The sequence below is a fragment of the Neomonachus schauinslandi genome, chromosome 4, assembly GCF_002201575.2.
Source record: "Neomonachus schauinslandi chromosome 4, ASM220157v2, whole genome shotgun sequence".
Classification (NCBI taxonomy): Eukaryota; Metazoa; Chordata; class Mammalia; order Carnivora; family Phocidae; genus Neomonachus; species Neomonachus schauinslandi.
In genome coordinates, this window is record NC_058406.1 from 17,642,232 (window position 1) to 17,667,899 (window position 25,668).

The 25,668-nt window shown below is 47.9% G+C and overlaps 1 protein-coding gene across 1 annotated transcript in view; it reads right to left on the minus strand.

Moving 5' to 3' along the window:
* The window catches only part of STPG1 (sperm tail PG-rich repeat containing 1), a 41,786-nt gene that overhangs the window by 772 nt on the left and 15,346 nt on the right, over nt 1-25,668 (minus strand). Inside the window, exons 3-7 of the mRNA XM_021683555.1 lie at nt 22,462-22,563; nt 18,041-18,211; nt 13,555-13,663; nt 9,457-9,622; nt 1,522-1,712 (exon numbers count right to left, since the gene is read on the minus strand). Coding sequence (XP_021539230.1) covers nt 1,522-1,712; nt 9,457-9,622; nt 13,555-13,663; nt 18,041-18,211; nt 22,462-22,563 — 739 coding nt within the window. The remainder of the gene's footprint in view (nt 1-1,521; nt 1,713-9,456; nt 9,623-13,554; nt 13,664-18,040; nt 18,212-22,461; nt 22,564-25,668) is intronic.

The following is a 25,668-nucleotide window of genomic DNA, read 5'->3' on the forward strand; positions in this document are numbered from 1 at the left end:
ATTTCCAGAAAAGCGAAAGCCATGACAACTGCAGGCACATTCTCTCTAGGAGACCAGGTGCTAGGACCACCTGGGGGTGAATGGAAACTCTCAGACTGATGCTGATTTGGCTAACAAGGGTCCAGGCCGATGAGAGCACCAAGCAGTCCAGACTGATCTGGACCCACCGGAAGCCAAGAAGGCAGATATTTTCATGGGGCTTCCTCCAGGCCACCCCTCAGGGAAGCCCACCTTGGCGCAGGTGATCATGGCAACAGGAAGTGGTCTGCACCTGGGCGCCAGGTGTCCCACACTACGTGCAGAAGGGAGAAGACCCTCAGGACAAGCTTCTAGAGGCCTGGGTCACACAGGCTCAGACAAGGATCCTGACTGGGCCCCGGGCCTCCTGGAGACTACCGTGTGTATGGAGTGTTAGTACCTTTGCCCAGCCAAGCTGAGCTCTGCCTGGCCTGACCAGTGACCGCCAGGTCCAACCTCTGCAGTCTTCTTGACTGGATTATCATTTCTACATTTCCAAAGCTCTAAGGATGGCTTTCCCCGTCCTGTCCACCTTACATTTTACTCACCTGCATGTGTGGAGAGGAAGGTGTCTCCCCTACCAGACTGACGCCTCTAGGGGTAAGCACCAAGCTAAGTCACCTCTGTCTCCCCAGGGTGGGAGCGTCACCAGCGTTCACCGAAAGACTGAATTACGCAGACCTGCAGCCCCCTCGGCTCTGCCTTCCTCCTCCCACACCACCTGCCTGCCAGCACACCTGTCGGTCCCCAGTGCCACCAGCTCTGGCCGACATAAGGGGGTGGCATAGCTAAGGGGCTCGAAGAGAGCTACAGAGAGGTCAGGGAGTTCAGAGACCAGCTGCTGGAGTAGGTCCCTCATGCTGTTAGCTTCCAGGTAGGTCCCAAAGGTGACAGGGCCCCCCCGTGTCAGCCATCTGGAAGAAGGCAGAACTAGACCGTTCCCAGGAGCTGCTCCAGGGAAGAGTCCCTGGCGTGTCTCGTGACAACAGGGCACGGAGGGCACGGAGGGCACTGAGGGGAGACAGCCTGCTGCTCTGGCCTGCAGCTCTCTCACTGTGGCTCAGTGTACAACTTGCTCTCCGGGCCCTTCCCAGCTGTCAAGTGATTCGGCCAGAGTGATCTAGACATTTCTAAGAACGTGCAATTGTTGGACCATCTAACAAAAGCTATGGCCCCTTTCTCCAAAAATTAGTGTCTTCGTGCTCCAAGTCTGCAGGCAAATTCAGGGTCACAGACCCCTCTGGAGCCCATCTCTGAGCCTCTTGGACATCCATGGTCATTGGTTACAAATCCCTGGCCTGGATTAACTCTAAGAGCCCTTCCACCTAAAAACAAAAAACCCCTTTCATACTCCAAAGGTGCAAGCTTAAAAGTCTCCCAGATCGACTCTAACCTCTGTAACCTGTTTGGCAAACAGCCTATAAATCAGTGACATCTGATGGCCCAGGAATGACAAACAATCCCAGATCTGGTTTTTATAGTCATTTAAAACACTCCTCTGACCTGGGCCTGGCAGGCCTGGCTGGGACGGGGCCGCTGTCCACCGGCTGGTGCTGGACACAAAGGACGCAGAGGAGATGAAGTGCCTGGGGGGCCCCGCGTAGTCCACGATCTCGTACTGCCCAGGACCTGGGAGGGGCGGCTTCGGGGGCAGGGGCAAAGGCTGCGCCGAGAAGTTCAGGATGGGGTTTTTCCTTCAAAAAAGACAATATGTGAAGATAGCACTCAAGCAGTCTGTCAACCAAGCCGAGACCTGGCCGGTACGGAGTTGTCTGCATGAGGACTGCTCAGGCACCAGGAGACCTGGGCGGAGCCTGGCTCCGCTGCTTGTGAGGCGGTGGGGGGGAGGGGGGCCCGGAACCTCACTTTCCCCTTCTGCACGATGGCGGATTCACAGGACTAAACTCATAGGCTTGTTGTCAGGCTGCAAAGAGATGATGCACCTCCAGCAGTCATGGGGCGGGGGGGGCCAGCACAGAGCGAGAGCACAGTAGGCACTTTACAGATGTCATTGCTGAACTGGTCAGGAAATGGGACAAGGCCTCCTGAATTCTAGGGATTTGCCACTCCAGATCAAGAGACCTGGCCAGCATTGACATTTCAGAATCCTACTAAATGTCTTCCTGGCAAGGCAGGATGTGCGAGTGGGAAAATACTTGGTTGGAAATCAAGAGCCCTCTGCCTCACACTTACCATTCACACTGAAATTGTTCCTTTCCGGGTTTATCTCCCTGCCCTTCAGGAAAAGGAGTCTTTTACATCCGGCATTGAGAGACTACATGAAAGGTCAATGGAACCCATGCTGGAGCCCGAGCTCTGTCGCTAATTCACTCTGGGCCTCAGTCTCCCCATCTGCAGAATGAGGAGATTGGATATGATATCCTCTAAGGTCCCTTCCAGCTATGACCAGGCCATGGTTCAAAGAGGTCCACTGGTTGCCCAGGGAATTCTGGGATTGTTCTGGGAATCCCACTCCTCTCCCGGCCGTGCAATAGAAGGCTGCCCACTCCCACCTCACGTCTGAGGTTTCGTCTAAGGTCTTTCACCAAAAGGAAAGGGAAAGTTCTTACGGCACCGAATAGCCACAGGAGACTCACCCCAGCTGGCAGCCAACCCACCCAAACAGAGGAGGGGACCGGGATTCCTGGCCATTGGTGCCCTGCTAGCCTTTGGCCAACACCTTTGGAAGCGAGGGCATTTTTAAACTCAGAGAGCTAGAGGGGGCCTAGGGATGTCTTATCCAACCTCCTCATTGTGCTAAAGAAATTGGCGCCCAGAGAGAGGAAGCGAGTCCCCCAAAGTCACCGAGCCAATGAGTGGTAATACCAGCTCCAGAACTCAAGTCTCCAGGGCCTAGCAGTTTGGGGAAGGCATCACGGCCGAGGGGAACCTTTGAGATTTCGAGTCATGCAGACCGGCATCTGAATTCCAGTCATCCCATTTACTGGCTGTGAGACCTCAGATGAGTCCCTCGACCTCTCTCTCCCTGCAGCAAGGAGCAACAACACCCTCTCTCTGTATGGTACTTGGTGAGTGGAGAAAAGAAGGCACTTGGCTTTGCACCAGCCCACAGGAAATGCTCAATAAAAGCAGCTGTTGTTAGTAGGATGGCCCTGCAAGCCCGCTGCTTGGTCTCAGGGCAGCAATGGAGCCTCAGAAAGAGGCTAGGGGGCCCCTCGCACAGAGTCACCCTGGGGCAAGCTGGCCACTCCCACTGCCAGGCTGTTGAAAGTCATCCTCAATCTGCTTGAGGCTCACATCTCAGGACAAACGGACAGCTGGCTGGGCTGCTTATATTTAGAACAAAGGTGCCCACAGGAAAAGGAGAAAAAACCATGCCTCTTTCTTGCCCTCCAGCTGACATGGAAGAACTAGTTGTAGTGTGTGATCAACCACCTCTCCCCTTAGAAATGAAAGCAGGCTTCTCCTTGTTCTGGCTTGTGTCACCCCTTCAAAGCACCCCCAGAAATTTGATGAGTGTGGGACTGGCATCACTGAGAGATAGGCTTGAGTCCTAAAAGCTGGAGCCGGAATGAGCCAACCACTACATGAGGTCACCCCAGGGGTCTGGGTCACCCCCGGGCCCCATTCTTTGAGAAGGCCATGAGGTGTCTACTCTCCTAACTGGGGACAGTTTGCGGGAGGCTGGGCCAGTGTCTCATCAGGATTCTTGGCAAGAGGGCCTAGAGAGATTCCTTGCCCTCCACCCCATCCACGTGCCCAGGAGAGGCTCAGCGCCGGCAGCTCGGCTCTCTGGATCTTTAAAGAGCACCAGCCACGTGTGCAGCCATGTGCCAGGCACTCTCGGGAGTCCAGACTGTTCTGTGCTAAGACACAGACCCTGAATGCTCCCAAGGGCTTGACAGTCCCCTGCTAGTGACAGTCGTGGCTGGTGATAGGAACTACAAGCTCTGCACCCACACAAACTTGGGTTTGAATCCGCACTCACTAGCCGTGTGACCTTAGAGAAGTCTCAGCCTCCCTAAGGCTCCTCCGTTCCTTCATCTATGAAATGGGCGATAATAATACTTTCCATCCAGGTTTCTTATGAAGATTAATTGGTGCTTTACTTGTATTATTTTTTTTAAAGCAAGAAATATTAGAATAGAGGTAAAAACACTGCACTGGGGAGTGGGGTCGGGGGGGTGGGGGGATTCCAATTACGTGAATCCAGAACTCTACCCTAGAAGAGCTAACATTTGCCCAGCAAGGTAAGCAGGAATTCTTCAGGTAGAAAAGGGCATTTCCCACAGAGGAAGCAGCAGGGGCAAGAGCATGGACGAGGCATGAGCTGCAGCTGCATGTGGCAGGAATTGGGACAAGGAGGCAGACACTACGGAGCCTCCTGGACTGCCTTCAGCCCTCAATGCACCCATGACTTCTAGGATGTCCACCTGTTTCTGACCATCCACCCTCACAAACCCTGATGAGAAGCTAAATGAATAGCTCCTATTTATGGCCTCTCCATCCAGCCTAACCTCCCATGCCACTTGCTCCCATTTGACCTTCCGGAAACCCCCAACACAACACTGTTCGACCACGCCTTGCCTTTGCCTGTGCTCTTCCTTCTGCCAGGATCACCTCCTATCCCTGCCAACTCTGATCAGTCTTCACATCTCACATCCTTCCAGGAAATTTCTGTGGCCCCTGCCCTCCCCCTGCCCCATTGCCCTTCCTGGGGCTCCACAGAGCAGCATGGCTCCTGGAGTCAGCTGGACCTGCATGCCACTCCTTGCTCCACCACCTTCATCTGTACTCTATGTAACAGTACTGTCCTGCAGGGGAACTGGCAGCGTGACGCTAGGTGACATCCACAAAAGCTCTTAGCTCAGCGCGGCTGGGCCCTCGATACGTTCTAGCCCTTCTTCTTTTCTCTGTACAGAACATGCTAGGTTTTCTAACGCTCTTTACGTGCCTAGCTCTTTAAGGCGGGGGACTGCATCTGACTCATCTTTGAGGCCCCATCCCTATTCCCCAAGACATTTGCTGAACTGCAGAGAAAAGCGGAGGGGTCTCAGCAAGTCGGGGAGCCCAGACATCTGAACCCCACCTGACAGTTTTAACATCGTTTGGGGCTGCTCCCTCCACGGCGGGGTGGGGCTGGGCAGATCACAAAGGTCATGCTGGATCAGACCCAGGGCAGCCCTCAGTGCATTGTGACCGGGGCTTTTATGAGCCTCATTGCTCAGTTATAAAAGCCAACCTGGTCCTGCCCCGTAGAAAGAAAACATCTATCAAAGGCTCTGAGTTGGCCACAACTGGATTAAGTATGTTTGCAACTCCCAATGTGAACTGTTTGCAAATCACCCAAGAATAATGAATGTCTCCGAGGACTCAGCAGGTCACTCGGGGAAGGCATCCGAGACCCTCGGGACACTCCCAGGCACCGATTCACTCTGCCTCGGGGATTCCCAGGGTTGGGAGGGATAAAGGGGCAATTTTTTCTCATCATTAAAGGGCAGCCGGTTGCCTCTGGGGTGGAATGCAGCATCTGTTTAACAGGGTAGAGGGTGACAGATTACAGCCGCTTGGGAAGAAGCATCCCATATCTAATTGAAAATCCCAGGGGAACTTTAGGTGGGCCATGATAATTACCCAAATTGGCGCGGGGCCAACAGGGTTTGATTCTTCAGCTCTGGCTGTGGCAGGACAGCGTGTCTGTGCAAAACCAGTGGCTTAGAAACTCCAGGAAGCAGATCAAGGGTTAGAAAGATGTCAGTGGGCGTTTCTCCTCCCTGCTGGCGAGCGTGTGTGGAAGGCAGCACCCGGGAGGGACCAGTTTGATCTCTAAAAAGCCCTTATCCTGACTCACCCTGATTCACTGACTCATCACTGTGACGGTATTGAAGACCTGAAGCGGACACCTCACTTATCTTCGAAAGCCCCCCCTGTAAGCCGATAAATGCTCTTAGCTTTGCGTCGGAAGGTGGCCACTGCAAAGAGACAGCTGTGCGCTGTTCTTCAGCTAGGGAGCCCAGACATGGTCATCCGAACATCCTGCCAGCCCTTAGCACAGCACCTGCCCTCCAGGGGCCACTCAAGAAGCAGCAGGTGAGTACAGACGACCCGCTCACATACCTCAATAAAAATACAAGTTGCGTGTATCGAAAGCTTACCGTGCGCCAGACCTAGTGAGTTCTGGGGGTTATCTTATGTTATCCTCGCAAGCACATTACCAAGTGTTCGTTTCACAATTTGCAGAGTTGAATTTGAATTCCTGGGAGTTAAGGGGCCCCCTCCCCACCCCCAGGCTCCCAGAGCTGGGGAGTGGGGAAGGGCGGTTCAGTGCTTGTCTGACTCGGAGCCTGTGCATACACACATCCCCTAGCCCACATTGCCTCTGTAGCTCATTCTCAGCTCTAGGGGCCGAAGAGCGGAGACAAGACAAGCCCATGCCTGGCCCCCTGCCGGCCTCCCAAGCACATCACCCAACCCTCAACTCCCTGGGCTTCACTTTTGTTGGTGGGTAACATGGGACCAGCCATTCTAGGGACAACTCATATCGCCCGATTCTTCCTGCATCCTCAAGAAAGCAGAGCCTAAAGGTTACTTTTGCAAGCTGGGACCCTCCCCCAAAATAAGGAGCCAAGAACTGTAATTCAAGACAAATAAGGAACCTGGGCTGCTTGCACTAGCCACAAGGAAACCCGGTGATGACTCTCAGGTTCTCTGCCACTGCCCCATGCAGCCCTGGAGAGCGAATAGTGCTCAGACTTGGTGTGGATAAAGTCTCAACGAAGTTACATAGAGATGGGGAAGAAACAACACAGACTTTCTTAGGGGCCTGATGATCCCAGCAGGTGCCCCCCCCCCCCCCCCCCACTCCTGCCACTCCTGTCCCTCTCTTCCCTTCAGGGACACAGGAGAGGAAACAGAATTCCAATTTGAGAGACTGGAGTCTGGATACTCCCTCAATAGAGGGTATTTAGCTGTATCTTTGCTTTATATTAACTCATTTCTTCGTCATTGAACATAAACCAATGGATGTTTGTTTAGATTACCCCAGAGCACACTTGAGTTTTATCTTCTTGTTTTTTAAGTATAATGACAGATTTCTCAGCTGTATCCTTTCCATGTCAATTAAAAATGTATGTATTTTGGGCCTTCTTTGTGGGTCCAGGCTGGTTCCGTGTTCACTGCCCCTAGTATGTGCTCCTGAATAACATGGTGAGCAAACCCGGGGGCCTGGAGTGTCAGAAATGGAAAGACCTCCCCCTCTTTTCACACATAAAGAAATAAGGCCCACGGAGGTGCTGAGAGCAGCCCCAGACCATGGGGGAAGTTAACACAAATGTCCTGCCCAGGGCACCATGCACTCACCAGGGGGAACCCAAGTTTAGGAGACACTGGGTTTAATAAATTTCTTTACTTTGGGACATCTCATAGCCTTTAATTAGGCCAGGCACACAGTGGTGCTCCCAGGGGCAGAGGGTTCGTATTCAGTGCTTCCTAGACTTGTTACCAAAGATCTGTCATTCACAAAGCATCACAAAACAGCCAGCGATCCCCAGACACCCCCAGACACACCAGCACCACTGCATTGCACCCAGCTAGAAAGACTGCCCTCCGGATCTGTGTAGCCAACGGCCTTGGGGCCACGTGATCCAGCATTTTGTTGCACGTGCCTCTGCTTTGCTCTGGAGTCATTCCCAGGTGAACCCAGCTGAAGGTATGTATGGTGCCCTGTTCACCTGAGCACCCCCACAGCCTCCAGCACAGACCCAGAAACCGACAGAGCCTGTTGACTGACAGGTGCAAATGCCATAAAATGAGACTTATTTCAAACCGCTTGTCCAAACTTTAGCAAACGCCGAATGGCACTTCTCTGGGGAAAGCAGCTCAACACTGAGTGTTCTCTACTCTCCTTTTCACTACTTCCTCGAGGAGCTTCCAGATTCAAGCTAGGGGCCTGAGTGGCTATGCCAAAGAGGAGCTGTGCCCTATTTGCTCATATGCCTTGGATACCGAATAGCAACATCTATAATGATAAAATTCTCATCTAACCCTCACAGAACCCCTATGAGATAAGACTCTTCTCTCCACTTACTAACATGGAAACTGAGGCTCAGAGAGAAGAAGCCTCTGCAAGGGACAGAGCTGTGACTCACACCCAGTTCTGCTAGCTCCAAAGCCTGTCCCCTTACCCACTCTATTTGCTGGCAAAGCAGGGGAAATGTGGTGTGCAGTGACGCCCTAAGCCCGCCTGGAGGCGGGGGACCCCGACGTTCAGAGAGAGCCTGCTCCTGGAGACCGTCCTACCCCAGTTTTGAGCCCTGGAGCCTGTGAGGGGTCAACCTGCAGAACCCAAGAGCCAAAGGGCAGATGGGACTTGCCCAGTGGATTCCATCTGAGCTCTGAATCCCTTTTCCAGATCGGCAGGTTCTTGTCTTGCTCCTCTCCCCAATCCCGTCTCCTTGTCCTGAGCTGGAGGTCAGAGTAGGCTCGATGTTGCCAGCCTCTCTCGGTTGCCTGGACTTCTGACCCACTGTGTGTATGAGCCTGGCTACCCGCCTGACCCCCAGGGGCCAATCCTGCCTGGAGAGGACTATACTGGGGTGAGGTCTTAGATGGTGATAGGCAGCATGACCTTACAGTTAGTTCTAGTTCTAGAACCATCTGAGGAATAAATAAGCCCTGTGAGTTCTTGAATCTGTTTGATGAAAGTAGTATTAAATGCATAGGGTACTAATCATGTTAACACAAATCCCCAGCTTCACTTTTTAAATTTGTGCTAATATCGTCACCATTTGGACCTACTCCATGCCAAACCTATGCTATAAAATCTGAAAGCAACACTATGAGGCATGAATTTATCCCCACTTTACTTCACAGATGAGACCATGGAGGCTCAGAGGGCTTAGTACAGTGCCTTAGGTCACACTGCATGAAAACAGCAGAGCTGAAGTTCAAATCCAGCAGATCCGATCAACTCCACGGTCTACACTTCCAACCTATCAGTACAGAACTATGACAGCCCCATGCTGCTGTATATCTTGCCACCCCAGTGAAGATTTTATGTTATAAAAGTAGAATAATGTCAGCACCAGGAAAGCACATCATCAGGAGGGATGTGGAAAGATCCAGCTAGTCCTGAGCCTGATTCCCAGTGGCATTTCAAGTTAGCTGTGTGCACATAGGCAAATCCTCAGCCTCATTGCAGCCTAGCTTCCCAGTCTCTGAAGTAAGAATAATAATTCTTACAATAGGGTCATTGCGATGGTTGAGTAAGACGCTAAGTTGCTGGCACATAGTAGTTGCTCAATAAATATTATGCATTAAATAAGTATTTATTGAGCACCCACTATGTCAACGAGGGCCCCTGGAGAGTGACCTGGAGTTGTGTCCTGCCAACCAGAGACACCCCTTTCTTTTCCGTTTATGCTGGGTCCTTCCCCAGAACCTCCTTTCCAAAGAAAGATCAGAATAATCAGGACTCACGGGATAAGAGTCTTTTTCAGAATCTTGGTGTGATCATTGGGGTTGTAATACCCAGGTCCCGGGCCTGTTGATGTCAGTTTGAATCCACGTCCAGTTTTTGATTTAAAACAAGACATTAATACCTTTGGCGACTGCTTCACAAGGGATTCGTTGATATTATAATGCCCTAAGAAGAAAGATATTTTAAAACAGAATAAGGAACTCTTCTCAAGTTAATGAAAAGCAATGCCTCACATCTAAGAATACATTTAATACTATAAGGGGCTATCACTCCACGATGGTCTGATGGAAGGGCTGCCTGAAGTAACTGAAAATTACACTCACCCTTTAGGAAACATGCTCACAGTAGCCCAGCTAGGTGGGTCATTGTCACCTCCATTCTAAAGAGGAGGAAAGGGAGACTTGGAGATATTGAATAGTTTTGCCAAAAAGATTTCATCTAATTTGGAACTAAGCCCGGCTTCCTCCTCCATAAGGTAAGAATAATTCTTCCAACAACAGGGTGGTTAGGATAGTTGAGTAATACTGAAGTTCCTGGCACATAGTAGGCATTTAGTAACTATTACACAATCCACAAGTATTTATTTAGCACCTACTATGTGGACCCAGGGCCACCTGTCTCCAAAGTCCATGCTTTCCCACCATGCCTTGTTTCAAGAAACCGTGAGAGAATAAAATGAATTTGGCTGCGCACAAAGCTTCACGAGGAAGAGAGGGTTCTGGGCTGGGGGAAGAGGAAGTAGGGTCAACCCTAAATTGTCGGGAGCCCTGTCGATGGGTGCAGGCGTTTTTGGAGTGCAAAGAGGCAGTACTGAGCAATAGTCTTGAGGATGTCTGATCCTCTGACTCAGCCTTCCCATTACTCAGAAATTAAGGAAATTATTCAACATCCGGGAAAGTTCTAAGCATAGAGACGCACACAATAGCAGTAGCCGCAGCGTGAGAAGGGGTACGTGGCCAGAAGGTCCGAGACCAGGGGCCCTGTGCTGGGACTAGCAGCCCGGTCTGATAAATATGGAGACCATAAAGCCGCATGGCCATGTTTCTGAAAATAAAGGTGAGTGAAAACAATGCCTACAAGTCCCTATATAGTATGATGACATCTAGGGACAAATGGATCCGCCTGAATAAAAATAGGTGGGAGCCCAGAAAAGTGGTAGCATTGTGGGTTGGAAAAATATTTCAAGTTTTCTAAGCATTGTAAGATGGATTTCGTTTTAAATAAAATGTACTCTTCCATTGCAAATGTACTGAAAACAACAATATGGCGCATTAGCAAGTTAGCGTATTAGCGAGATTCTATTTAAATGACCATACCCAGTGGTGGCAAAGGTGAGGAGAAACAGGTGCCTCATAGAAGCAGGAGGAGAAATTACCTCTCTGCTGAAGAGCAGTTTGGTCACCAAAAAAAAAAAAAAAAAACAAAACCCAAAACTTAAATATTTTACATATTTTTGACTTAGCAATTTCACTTTAAGCAATTAATATAAGGAAATAATCTTGATTGTACCCAAGCTGTGAGCTATAAGGATGTTTGCTGCCTAAAACAACCTACATTTCCAGTAAGAGGCCATTTGGTCCTTAACTTACAGTACCGCCATGCAATGGAATACCATACATCCGTTTCAAAAATGATATTCTTAGGAGGTTTCTTAATAACATGAAAAGATGTTCCCAATATATGCTTAAGTTTAAAAAAGGCAAATGTCCAGTATAGCAATATTTATAATATTGGTATACTCTCTCATATTTTGTTTCTTTTTCTCTCATGACTGTGTAAATATGTATACTTTATATATATATACAAAATATATATTTTTTCCCTTCCACAGAAAGGTTAAAGCAACCCCTTGATTATCAAATCCTGAAAAACAGAAGCAAGGAGAGAAAGACACTCATGTTCCTGCGGCCCAGAGAGAACCAAGGGTAAGCACTGGTGTTTATTTCCTTCTCGTCTTTTCCTGAGTGTGGTTGGAAGACTACACAGTGTTGATCTCACAGTGCAATTCCCATTCTGAAACCCATGTTTTCCTTTTTTTTAAGATTTTATTTATTTATTTAATTGATAAAGAGAGAGAGACACAGCGAGAGAGGGAACACAAGTAGGGGGAGTGGGAGAGGGAGAAGCAGGCTTCCCGCCAAACAGGGAGCCTGATTGTGGGGCTTGATCCCAGGACCCTGGGATCATGACCTGAGCTGAAGGCAGTCACTTAACCAACTGAGCCACCCAGGTGCCCCATGAAACCCACGTTTTTCAAGTGACTCTTTAACATCTGCGTTTCCCCCAATCTAATAGCTTTTTTTTTTTTTAAAGGAAAAATAGAGAGGAGGACATTCGTGATGTGCTTAGCAAATGTAAACTTCACAAAATCCAACCAGCAAATGTGTGAAGGTGAGCATTTTGCTCAGAGTTGAAGGTAGGCCAGTCCTGGCCCTCAGCCCCTGAGGAAGGGGCCCTCGGAGCAGCTGGGACAGGGACCCTGCAGGGGCACCAGTCACAACTGTTTTCCCCCAGCAGGAGGAGAAGGAGCCACCCGTTATTTCCGAGAGGTCCAAGCTGATTGTTTATCACACAGGGGCAGATTCCCCAGGCAAGTTTTGGGTGGGGAGGGTCTGAGGCACCAGGTATCAAGTGGGATGGGCCTGGACTCAAATCCACCGATGGGACCCTGGGCCAATTACTGGCTTTCTAAGTATCATTTTTGCCTGAAAAATGGGGATCAATAATAATAGTACCTCACGCTTTCTGAGCAAAATGATTGCGTGCTGGCCAAACCCTCCACAGGGTCTGGAGATCATTCGATGAGAAACGTAAAGCCTCTGGCGCACAGTAGGAGTTTAACACTTCCTGGTACCCACATACTCTCCCCCTCTGCTCCATTACAAGGGGCTAGGGGCCCCTGAGGACCCTCCCGGAAGGAGTGGGTGCATGTGGCCTGCTGAGAAGGTGCCCACATCTCGGGGTTCACTGGCAGGGCCTCTGGCCAAACTCCAGGGATGCAGGCTTTGTTCTGTATAAACAAACAAGGTGGGGCTTTGCCTATGATGATGTAAGCCAGGGGAGCTTTAGCCCGGACTTAGCCTCCTAATTAGGGCTGGTTTTGTTATTCAGTTTCGGACTGATCTTCTCAACTTTAATCTGGATTTGGTGAAATCAATTTTACCCACACCCCGCTGCAATTTTACCCACACCCCGCCTCCAAGAGGTGTGATTGCACAGAAACCCTCCCTGTTCCTCCCCTCAGCTCCGGGGCTCAGGGCTCCCTGGGGGGAGGACCCACTGGGAAGGTCTACTCTGACGAGGGCTCCCAGAGTGCCAGTGGTGGCGTCCCCTGACCTCTCTGGAAACCTTTCACTGAGGCTGGAAGTGGGGAGCAGGTCTGAGAGAACAGGACGGAGCAACACCTCTCCCAGCCCAGAGAGGAAAACACTTGCAGGCCAGCTCTTGGGGCGGTCTCAGAAGTCACTGGGGGCTGATGGGGGCAATAGTCTCCTCGGTCAGACCCCTCTGGGCTTAGGCCTGCCATCCGTCCGCCGTGTGACGCGGAGCAGGTCACTTCCCCTCTCTGAGCCCCCTCTCCTCACCGGACACAGGACTGAGAGCACAGGCCAAGGAAGACAGATGTGTGAGGACTGCACGGAAAATACTTAGCACGGAGTAGGCTCTCAGTAAACGGAGCCATTTTCCAGTGTTTGGGGACTAGTTGATGAAGTCCCCTCCAGGCTCAGGAGGAAAGGAAGGGTCTGGACACTCAGCGTATTGAGTGCCCCCCACCCCGCCCCCGGGGGCCTGTGAGGACACCTGGGGCACGGGAATGTGCACACTTCTGCGGTGAGAAGCCACTTCCCCATCTAGCAGCCCAGAGCAGATGTGCCCGGTCATGAAAAGGGAGGCCAACGAGGCTGCTTTGGGGCCATTTCCAGAGCAGCCCTTCTTCCCCGGAGCTTTCTCCTTTTTGTTCAGCACCTGTTCAACATCCCCACCCCACCCCAAGCCGAACTCCTTCCAAAGAGACTCCCTACGAAGCAATGGTGCCCCACAGAGCAGATCTGGTAGGTTAACCCTTGGGTCAAGGCTGGTGCAAGGTGGCTGCTTACCTGGGGCAGGTCCTGTTTCAGCGATAGTGAAAAATCCTCTCTGGGTTTTGGACATAAACCCCGCTCGGGCACAGACGTTGTTTCTCTGCTTGCAGTAAGAGACAGAGGCCTGGGGGGAGAACACAAGCATGGTATTCCTCAGAAAATGAACAGAGTGGAAAAGGTCCCCCCGACTGCGCCTTTGCCATCACCCCAGCTGGAGTGGCCGAGGAGTTTGTGATCACCAGCAGATGTCTGGTCACCCGCCCCCACCATGGCACAGAGGACAGAGCCCAGAAGAGAGCCCGAAGACCTGGCTGCCAGGCTGGTCTCGTGTCTGCCACACGAGCTGTAAAACGGATCAGGTAAGCCCTGCTCCAGTTGATGCAGTGAGGGTGACGACAGTCAAGAGACATCGCCTATAGGACAGTGTCTTTTTCAAGTCCGTAACACTGCAAATGCGCATTGTTTTCCTTATTTTTTCTATGACTTTTATTCCTTTCAGGACACTGAGTCCTACATATCCCCACCCTGATTCCTTACTGTTCAAACAGCCCTCCTATGAACGCAGGATTTGGGGCACACAAGGGCATCAGGTAATTTAAGATCACGATCAGATCTGTAACACTACTCCCTTGTCTCGACTTTTCTGGACCAACCAGAAATTAAGAATTTTGACTGGTCCACACAATATACAGCATGTTCAGCACTCTGAAAATAATAGGAGAGAGGAAAAAAAAAAAAGAACCCTGAGATCATTCCTCTGCTATATGTGAATCATAAATATTTTAAATGCCAATTTGCCGTCAGGCCCCTGTATTCATTAGATAAAGATGCAATAAAAATCGTAAATGTAGTGACTGGGAATATTTACTGAATGAGTGAAACTATTTGCCAGGGCCAGGGTGGTTTGATTTTTCTGAGATACTCCTTTGTGAAAAAAAAAAAAAAAAGTTTCTCAAGAAATGCAGATGGCATTTTGATTTTGTGTTTGCAAAGGTGGAGGAATTTAGCTTTTCCCAGGGTCCTAATGGCTAGAATGCATGCAGGGAGGGCAAACAAAAACATCAGATGGGGCAGGCTAATTACTGGACAGAGGGACAGGAACCAGGTTGCCGGAGAGGAAGTAATAACATGGTACAGAGAAAAAGGAATCGAATAGAGAGGTGGGGGAATCGAGGTAAGCAAAGGCAAAGAAAAGCCCTAACAGACCTCGCCTGTGGTGTGGCTAACAGGATTATCACATTTCTGCTTCTTGCCAGTTGACTCAACCATTGTTCTCCAGGTCTGAAAAAAGCCTCCTGTAGACAAAACACGATTTCAGCCTTATTCCTCATCCAGACAGAAAAACAACTGAAAGAGGGAGCATTTTTGTATACTCTGAGTGTGTGTCACTGGAAGATTTCACCATTAGACGAGGAAAACAGTCAGCTAGCTTCACTGGCAGGTTGGAAAAAAAAAAATGAAGCAGGTTTACTGTATCACCACGGGGGAAAAAAAAATCCAAGATATAGCTGAGTAGAAAATGCACGTGTACCGTGGCCAGCATAATCCTAATACTGGAGGTAGGGATGGGGGAGGAAAAGACCATGAAAGAAATTGCACCTGTTTTTGATGGTGGTTTGCTTCAGAGGGCAGAATTGTAAGAGAATTCTGCTTTTCTAGTTCATGGATTTCTAAAATATTTGAATATATTTAATGAAGAGCATGAATTATTTTCACAGTCACATTAAAACTATAATCAACAAAAACCATGCACTTAAAATTGATCCGTTGGCAGAAGGTCTGAGCCCTGACTTGGGAAACGGTCTTTTCTAGATTAACAACTATATATGACGGGGCTAATTCCTTCAACGTCATGAGCATTTACTGCAAGTGTACCGTATACCAGGACCTGCGCGGGGCGCTGGAGATGCGAAGCTGGGTGAAGGAGCACACAGTGGGTTGCGGAGGCAGATGCCTGAAACACTAACTCCCTCTCTCAGGAATGGCAAAGATGCAATGGCCAAGAACATTATCGATTTCTTGGACCAGGCCTTGACCTCTCTCCGGTTAGTATAACAGCCTCCTAACTGGTTTTTCAAAGTCCACTCTTCACCCAAACGGTGGTCCATTCTCCATATGGCTGCTGGCGGGAGTTTTTTTAAAAAAGTACATCAGATGATGTCATCCCCCTCAAAGGCTTCCCGCAGAGAACCAAATTAAAGATCCCTCCCAGGGTCTTTAGGGGCCTGAATGAACTGGCCCCTGCCTATCTGTCTGGCTTCCACTTATTCCCTCTCCTCCTAGCTAATGCTACTCCAGCTAACTTCTTGTAGTTCCCCAAGGCTCAGCTGCTTGCTGTCCCAGGACCTTTGCACATGCTGTTCCCTCAACTGGCTCTTCCTTCAATTCTTAGGTTCTCAGCCCTAGAGCCTTCTCTGACCACCCAGTCTAAAGTACATGATGCTACCAACCCCCCATATTCTCCACATATTCTGTCTCTCAGGGTCCAACTCTTTGTCTGCCTCAAAGCTGGCCACAGTTTGTAATTATTTTGTTTGCCTGTTTACTAGTTTGTCATGCATTCCCTGCTGAAATCTAAGCTGTATCACTGGTCTAGCACAGAGTAGCCACAGATTCCATGAAGGGAGACCCAGCAGGGCTGGGACAGGCTGACTGATCACTCTCCAGCTATATACCCCAGCCATCTACCTGCGCTCACTGATATGCAAACGGTCCCTTTGAGCAGGCTAACTTTGGGCAAATCCCTTCCCCTCCCTGAGCATCAGCTTTCTCTTCTGTAAATTGAAAAAAGAGATAACCCACTTCATGGATTCTTGTGAATATTAAATGAGATGAAAACATAATGCTTAGAACAGTACATAGGCCTGGAATAGTACTTCATCTTCATCATCATTATTATTTTCAGGCTCTGATTATCCCGGGGGAAGACTACCTAGAGTTGTGCTGTCTAATTTGGTAGCCACCGGCTCTCGAGCCCTGGGGACATGGCTGATCCAAATTAAGATGTGCTGAAAGTATAAAATACACACTGGACTGTAAAGATAGATGGAAAGAATGTAAAACATTATTTTTATTTATAATTATGTGTATAATTATTATAAATAAAAAGTATAATTAACAATTTTTATATTGATTAGACATTGAAATTAGATCTTGAATATACTGGGTTAAATAAAGTATATTCTTAAAATTGATTTCGCCTGTTCCTTTTTACTTTCAAATGTGGCTACTGGGAAGATTTGAAGATTTTATTTATTTATTTTTGCGAAAGAGAGAGAGAGAATGAGCGTGAGCTGGGGGAAGGGCAGAGGGAGAAGCAGACTCCCTGCCGAGCAGGGAGCCCGATGCAGAACTCAGACCCAGGACCCTGGGATCATGACCCGAGCAGAAGGCAGATACTTAACTGACAGAGCCACCCAGGCGCCCAATTTAAATGATACATGTTGCTCCCATTATATTTCTATTGGACAGTGCCAGCCTAGCAGGCACATACATCATTTTGAGCACATTATAATTGATTGGATCAATCATGGAAGATCGGCAGGGTTTTTGTAGTCAGAAAAATAAATATTATTTATAAGTATTATAAAAGAAAAAGGAAATTAAAAATGAAGTACTCTAAGACCAAAATATCTTGCAATATGTCATAATCCTATTAATACCTTATATACAATTCATTTCTTATGTATTTTAGAGTGTTTCCACATGTGCTGTCTCATTTGGCTCTTATAATAACCCTGTAGGGTGAGTATAATTGATTCCATTTTACAATTGAGGCTCAAGAGGTAACGTGACTTCCCCAAAGACAGCTCTGCGGATCTCCACGGATGGCGGAGTCCTTGTCCACCAGGGGCTGGGCTAAGCACACAGCTCAGGCGACCTAATTTAACATTTGCGTTAATACTATGACGTGGACACATTTCTCCATTTTGCAGATCAATAACCTGAGTCCTGAAAGCTGAAGGGACATGCCCAGAGCCACACAGTTAGAAAGTGGCAGAGTCGACATTTGAACCTGACTTCATCTCTTAACCGTTAATCATACCGTTCTGCCTCCATGACTACAAAGTGATTGTAATTGGCGGAGCATTACTGTGAAAAACCCAGTTTCTGATACGGAAATGTGGAAGCGTATTTTCCCTATTAAAACCTAAGAAGTAAATGGAAAGCAACTGCAGATAACGTGGGAAATAAGAATTGTTACAGATGAGAATACTGTCCCAGAAAGGTTCTGTGGTAGGAGTGATTATAGTATTTTCCAGGGCAGGGTCTTCCCACTGCTTCCCACCGACCTCTGTGCTGCTCTCATTTTTGTCCAGGTTGTGCAAATTCTCCATAAAGCCTTGCACGCAGCCTCCTCTACCCGCTGGGCAGTCAACAAACGCTAACTGGTTTATCAGTTGCCTTAGAATGTTATTTCCCCAAAGCGTCCCCCGCCTTCATTCATTTTCGGAAAGCTTTCATTCAGTATATATTTAACAAGCGCACGCAACGTTCTTACATTGTACTGGTTTGGTGCAGGGGGTTCAAATTTGAGGACTTTTGCAAAGCTCGGCAACTGGAACATGCTCGAACAGGAATTACTGAAGTCCTTCTTCGAGACGAAACGTGATGGGATAGTGTATGCGTTAGCCGCAGGGTATTTAGAAACGATGGTGTCCAGTCGGGCGCGCTGCAAGGAGAAAGTCAAAGGCATCAGCGCCCTCACGTCATCTCTTGGCTCCACAGGACAGATGTCAAAGGAATGGTGCCCAGCGCTAGGTCTGAAAGCATCGTATGAAAGCTGAAACTCCAGCAGGTAACAATGATAAACTGACCTTGGGCTTTGAGGATTTGCTCTTTGAGAACACAAGTTCTGACCTGTTTTAACTTCTATAAACTAACTCAAATTATTCATCTTACATTTGGGACTTGGCAAAAATAATTTTGCCATAAATGCATTGCCACCCAATTCCGTTTCAGGCCACTTACCCTTGACTCATCAGCTGTTGGGTAATTTATATGATGGAAGCTTTAGACTTTCTTCCTCCAGCCAAGGCTTTCCTTCTGAGTAAAACTTCACATCTTGTTTCTAAGATTAAGTAATCTGAATTGCTTAAATAATAAGTTTGCTTCTAATGTCTTAAAGGCACAAGGGTCGATGGGGCTTCCTGTCCACCCATGCTTCCTACCTTCCACCTAATTGCTGATTTCTTTTTTTTTTTTAGATTATTTATTTGAGAGAGAGAGAAAGAGAGAGAGCATGAGCAGAGGGAGGGGAAGAGGGAGAGGGAGAACCAGGTTCCCTGCTGAGCAGGGAGCCTGAGATGGGCTCAATCCCAGGACCCCAAAATCATGACCTGAGCTGAAGGCAGATACTTAACCAACTTAGCCATCCAGGTGCCCCCTAACTGCTGATTGCATAGAACCCTACAATTTTTTTTTTCTCTTTCAGTAGGACCAATCCTACTCCTTCCTGGAAGCCGTAATAAACTATTTTCAGTTAAAAAAAAAAAAACAACAAACAAGCAGAATCAATGTTTGCCAAATGAAAAGGGGCAAAAGCCATAGAAACTAGCTGATAACATCGCTTTACCCTAGGATAGTATGGCAAGTATTGGAGTCTGATAAAACAAACAAACAAAAATTCTCATTATTTTATGATTAAAAGCTTGAGAACATTGCCCTGGGTTTCCTCAGCTGGATAGGGGTCAATAACTACACAAGCACAGAAAGCAGGTGAGACTGTGGGAAGGCATTAACCCTCACCCCCACCAACTCCTCACCCTGTGCTTGGTGGTAATGGTTCTCAACATCTAGTCTATGGACCACTGATGGTATATGGGTGGATGTGCTCCCAGTGGCAAACATGTTCTTATCCAGAGTCTCAGCTGTTCAGAGTCTAACCTGGGTTCAAGTCCCATGTCAGCCTTCTCCTAATTATCAGGATTCATTGATGTTCCCAGAAGTAAGATCACCCCAGCCCTCTACGCTCTTTGCCTTTGCATTATGGGGAATAGTTAACTGAGTGCTTTTCATGGGCTGCTGTGTTTAATCCTCTTGAAAAACCTGGGGCGTGGATATTATGATTATCCCCACTTTACGGATGAAGACACTGGACTTCGTCTGCTAGTTGAGGGGTGGAACCAACATTATTACCAGTCAGCCCCCACTATGTGATAGAGATTAGATATCCCATTCTAAAGAGGAAAAGTCAAAAGGAGGAAAGTAATACATGTTTTCATTTACAAGAGGAGCCCTGATGAATGACTGTGGGATGTTCTAGTTCAAGGAGAATCACTACCCTCTCTCTCCGCTGCCCAATGGGATCTTTCCTTTTCACTTCCATAGAAGAAGGGTCACCACCCCCGGTGGTCCCATTTGTGGCATGTCTATCCTGACTCACCCAACAGATGAGGCAAGCACGTTTTTCTAAAGCACTATTTCCCGAAGTGTTCCCTGGCATACCAGTTCTATAAGATAAGTTAGTGTTGGTGGTGACAGCAGGGAGAGAGTTCCAGAGCCAAATAAACTTGAGAAGCCTCATAGTGTGTTCCCATGTTGAAGACTCATAATACACACCATCATATTAAGTACCCTGAGAAGTCCTACCATAAACAAACCCAACTTGACTTACCCAGCCTTCCTGAAACTTAACTAGGTCATAAAATCTTTTTGGCCTAGAATACCTATGAACATACTTTTGGGGAAAAAAATCGTTCTAATTGTTCATTTGAAGCCAAGTTTCATAAAGCATTGTGATAGAATTTGTCTCAATATAGCTGAAGTAACACTGACTCACACAACCCTCCCCACCCCTTGACTTTCTTTTAATTGCCGGGCCTGTGGGCTCCAATCTGGCTGCATGCTGGCATTTGTGAACCTCTCTCCAGCACCTACTAATTTTTCCAGAACCACTCCGGTCACCATGCAAATAGAGAAAGGCCATGAAAGTCTCCTCCCACCTGCCTAATTTAACCTTCTGTCAGCCTCATGAATAATCCTGGAGCAAAGATTTAGAATATATTAATGAAGTTCTTTAAATTATTTGGACTTAGCGAGATGACAGGTCCTCTCCAAAGGTTGGGTGTAGGGGTTCCAACAGTCATCAGGAAGTTTCTAGAATTTATTGATCCACAGAGTTTTTTGTTCACCCTCACCTACAATCACACTCCTCCTGGCTACACTAGTGTCAGTCGGGCAGATCTTTCTCTGACGAGGTCTACTTTTCATACCCTCAGAGTCCGCAGATCCAGAAATGGAAGAGGTGCCAAATGTGAAAGTCACTAAGGGGGGGGAAAGGCATGAAATTCACATCGGCGCAGAAAGGAAGTAGGTAAGATGTGGGGTCTCTTAACAGATTTCCATCAGCCACTGCAGGCTGGTTATAGGAACTTAAATGTCTATAAATATAAATTCCCATCCATCAAAACAGGGAGGGAAAGTCTGCACAACTCCATGTCTGTTTTCTTTTGGTTTGGTCTGAATTTTTTAAGGACCTGACAGGCCTGATTAGATTCTGTAATACTCGGACCTTCCCCTGAGCCTCTTCTCCAGATGGCCCACCCTCATCGTTTGGAAAGTTACTGCACACAAAGCCTAGTAGGGAATTGATCGTGCACTCTCATTCTGTCCCTTCTTTGGGACCAAGCATGAATGGGCAGTGCCCCTCTACGGCCAAGAATTTCTCAGAGAGAAAACCTAGGAGGTGCGGGAGATCTTGTTTGTGACTCAGGTGGTAACACTCATAATATTTAACGTGTTTATAATACTCTGCAGTTTCAAAGAGCATTTCACTCATTGTGATTTGCCCAGTGCCTCCAGGGAGTCTCCACTTTTATGAGGTAACCGGGACACAGAAGGGTGACGTGCTTGAGGCCACATCGAGAATCCTCTGCTGAGTCAGGCTTAGGTCTTAAGTCTTGTCTCCTGTGCCAAGACTTCGTGAGATGGCACTTCTATTGCCGATTGCTTTCAGGTCCCTTTATTTGCAGGGCTTGGGGCAGAAAATGAGGCAGAGGCATGGTTGTTCTGTGAGCTCACTGGGGGCATGGGTGACTTCCATGTCTCCGCCGATGGGGAGCGAGCTCCAAAGTCAGCTCTGCCAAAGTCAAATTCCAGTAAGTGGCTGCATTCAGCGTGTCTTAAATGGATCCTTTGTGTGGTGTTTTGTTTTGTTTTGAAATCAGTTCCAGTGTCAGGCATTATAATACAATTTTGCAAGAGATTATTATAATTTTTAAAGGGACAGAGGGCATATGAGTTTTGTTGATGCTAGTTTGGGTTTGCTTTCTTTTTCACTTTCCTACCTCAGCTAATCTTAATCCCAGTTTGACCCTTTTCCCTTGCTATATCTCTTCTTCTTGCCAATTTACAGATACTCAAATTAAGAACAAAAGAAAAAATCCTTGCCCAAGTCTAGTCAGGGACATTGGCACTTCATATAGCTCCTTGATTCTTAGAGCCATCCACAGAGATAAAGACCCACATCTTACAAAGAAGGGAAGTAGGGAGGGGAGGAAGATAACTCCATTTCAGCCATTGTCTGCTTTATTTTTGCTCCTAGAAGATTTCTCAATAATTTGAATAACCCAATTAGACCAAGTGGTGTAATACATCCTATTAGGCTAAGAGTTTTTCCCTGGTGCCTAAAAATCTCAGGAAAACATCTGCCTAGCCCACTCCATGATGACAAAATTGATGTGGATGATCAGGTTCTAAATATCCCTCCAGCCTCTCTTCTCCAATGTGTAGCAGTGGGGGGATAATTACTTAAAGACACAGGCTCTAATTTACCTGCATGACACCTGAGGCAGCAGTTACTCTCCTAATTAGAACCACGGCCTTTGGAGAGAAGGGACCAGCTGTCCAATACATGTTTATGCAACGGACGGAGGAAATGACTGATCCGCTAGTGGCCTTACTCAAGGAAGGGTTTCTCACCATAGAGGGAAAAGTGCACGTTCCTTTCTTAGACAACGAGGCACTGTTGAACACTGGAGATTGGTGAATGACGTTGTAGAACCCCGGACCTGGGATGCTATCCTGAAAGGAAGAGAATGGGGTGTCATCGGGGTACATTCATTTCCACCGTGCTTTTCCACAAACTTTATATCCATTAACGCTCAGCCTCACTGTAATCCTCAAGGCTAGGCATCACCACCACTTCATGGGTGATAGATAGTCTGGCTCCACCATTGCCTAGCCTGCCCGCTCACTGTCTCGGTTACCAAGTGCTGGGGGTTGGAATTCCAGCCTGGGTCTGGGACCCCCAAAGCCCTGGCTCACTCCACCACGTCGTCCTGCATTCCAGAAGAATGCTGTTGTTTTTTTCATGCCATTAGAGAAATGAGCACAAGATGGGATGCTCAGTGTGGCTGATACGCAAGTCAGTGTGTGCTGATTGGGGAAGCCAGGCCCAAGGTAAGGGAACGATGACCGATTTCACGTTAACCACACCCACCTGACTCAGCTTCCTCATCAACCTTTCAGAAGAGAAATCAGGGAGTGTTTCTGTTTATAAAGCAAAATGAAACAAAAACAACCTTCATGCCAAACAAGACCATGTCTAATTCTTCTCAAACAAAAAGAGGCAGGCTCGTGAGGCTCAGATGCTAAATGATGCAGGTATGATAGGAATAAACAGCAGCTTGATTTCGAAGCTCATTTCTGCTTTTGACAGAAGTTGGCCAAGCAAGTGGCATGAAATGACAGGGATGCTCCACTCTTGAGAGTTTACTGGGTGCCAACTTGATGCCATGAGCTTTTCAAAGGTTTCTTCACTTAGTCCTCTGACGAGGAAGGGGTTACTGTCCCCATTTTACAGATGGAGACACTGAGGCCAGTGGAGATGAATTTTCCCAATATCCCACTGCCACAAGTACCTGAATTCAGTGCTAAGGACATGATGAACACAAACTCTCTGCAGTGGGGGTGTTATCAAGTCTCCAACCTCTGCCCCCGAGGCTCATCCTGCCTCCACCATCCCTACTACCTTCCTCAGGGCAGAAAGAAAGCCTAAGGTGCCACCAGGGCCTTCCAGGACTTTCCAGTCTGGCCTGAGCAGTGTCTGATTATGGTTTAATATAGGGGATAGAGCCATCAGTGAGATTAACAGTTTCCTCTGTGCTGAATTTTAAATGCAGTGGATCCTTTGAGCATTGCTCAAAGCAGGTGGGTGCAGGGCACTAATTCCCACTTTGTAGGTGGGATGATGATCTCAGGTGCACAGAGTGGGGGCTGATCACCAGGGAGAATGGGGCAGACCATGAGATGGGCGGCAGAACCAGGTGCACCAGCGCCCTAGGCCAAGTTCAGAAGACATCGGCACGTGGGAGCAGATTCAAGGAGCTACAGGGAAACCCAGAAGACATTTTTCTAGGGGGCTGTTCGTGGGGCTAGCATTTATTTATTGAGTGGCCGCTCACTGTGTGCCAGGCACTGTTCTGAGTATTTTACATGCAGCAACTCATTTAATCCCCATTTTAATTAATTAATTAATTAATTATTTTTAAAGGACTTTATTTGACAGAAAGAGAGCACAAGCAGGGGGAGCGAGTGGGAGAGGGAGAAGCAGACCTCCTGCTGAGTGTGGAGCTGGATGTGGGGCTCCATCCCAGGACCCAGCGATCATGACCTGAGCCAAAGGCAGACGCCTAACCCACTGAGCCACCCAGGCGTCCCTTAATCCCCATTTTATTTTATTTATTTATTTTTAAAGATTTTATTTATTTATTTGAGAGAGAGAGAGCACAAGCTGGGGGAGGAGCAGAGGGAGAAGCAGACTCCCCACTGAGCAGGGAGCCCGATGTGGGGCTCAATCCCAGGACCCTGAGACCATGACCTGAGCTGAAGGCAGACGCTTAACCGACTGAGCCACCCAGGCGCCCTTTAATCCCCATTTTAAAGACGGGAAGACAGGGCCAAAAGAGATAAAGCCCAAGGTCCCATGGCTTCAGGGACTGTCAGGACCAGAATTTGAACCCAGGTGGTCTTAGTACAAAGCCTACTCTTTTTTTTTTAATTGAGATATAATTGACACATAACATTATATTAGTTTTGTGTGTACTGCATGATTCGATATTTGTACACACTGGAAAGTGATCACCACAGTAAATCCAGTTAACACCTGTCACCATACACAGTTGTAGCATTTTTGCCTTCTGATGAGAACTTTTAAGATCTACTCTCTTAGCAACTCCCAAAATGCAATCCAGTTTCACTAACTGTGGTCGCCATGCTGTATGTCACATCCCCCTGACTTATTTGATAACTAGAAGTTTCTGCCTTCTGATTCCCTTCACCCATTTTTCTCACCCCCACCAAACATACAGAGTCTACTCTTACCCATTAAACCAAACTGATTTTCAAATGAGAATGTGTAGGCTAAAAGAAAAAAAAAATCCCACAGAGTTTTGAATCAGGAAATTTTCGTCTCAATGCTGCGACTAGCTAAGTGACCTGGAGCAAGTCACATCGCTGGGCCTCAGTTTCCTCATTTGTAAATGAGAGACATCGGACTCAATGCCTTTGGGTGCCTCTTAGCTTCGCAAGAGCCCCTAAATCAAGGAAGAGCTGAAGCAGGACACGTCACCATGACTCTCCCAGGTTTAAACAGTGAACAAGGAAGACACGCACCTCTAGCTTCTAGTCCTCCCCTGCACACACTCAACACGGCCATCAGCTCACACACATTTTCCAGACACCGGCATGTGTCTGAGGAGCTAGAGTTGCCCGATAAAATACAAGGCGTGCAAGGCTGCTCCCTCCCACCCTGCCCAGGTAAATTTGAATTTCAGATAAACCTTGAAAAGCTATTTTAGTGTAAGCATGGCCCATGCAATATTTGGGACATACTTATACTAAAAGAGTTGTTTGTCATTTATCTGAAATTCTAAATTAACTAGAAGTCCTGTGTTCTTATTGGCTAAATCCAGCAACCCCACTGGACCTTGATCAAGTTTTAATTCTGCTGCGTTGCAAACTGGTTTGAGTCCAGGCCGAATATGAAGAGGGCTGGCACCTCTTAGCCTGGAGGGAGTCAGAGGGCTGCCTGTTGAGAAGAGATGTCCAGGCAGCAGTATGTCAGAGCTGGCCCATGGATGGCAGCTTGAGAGGGTGACTGTTAGAATGTCAGAGATTTTGCTAGTG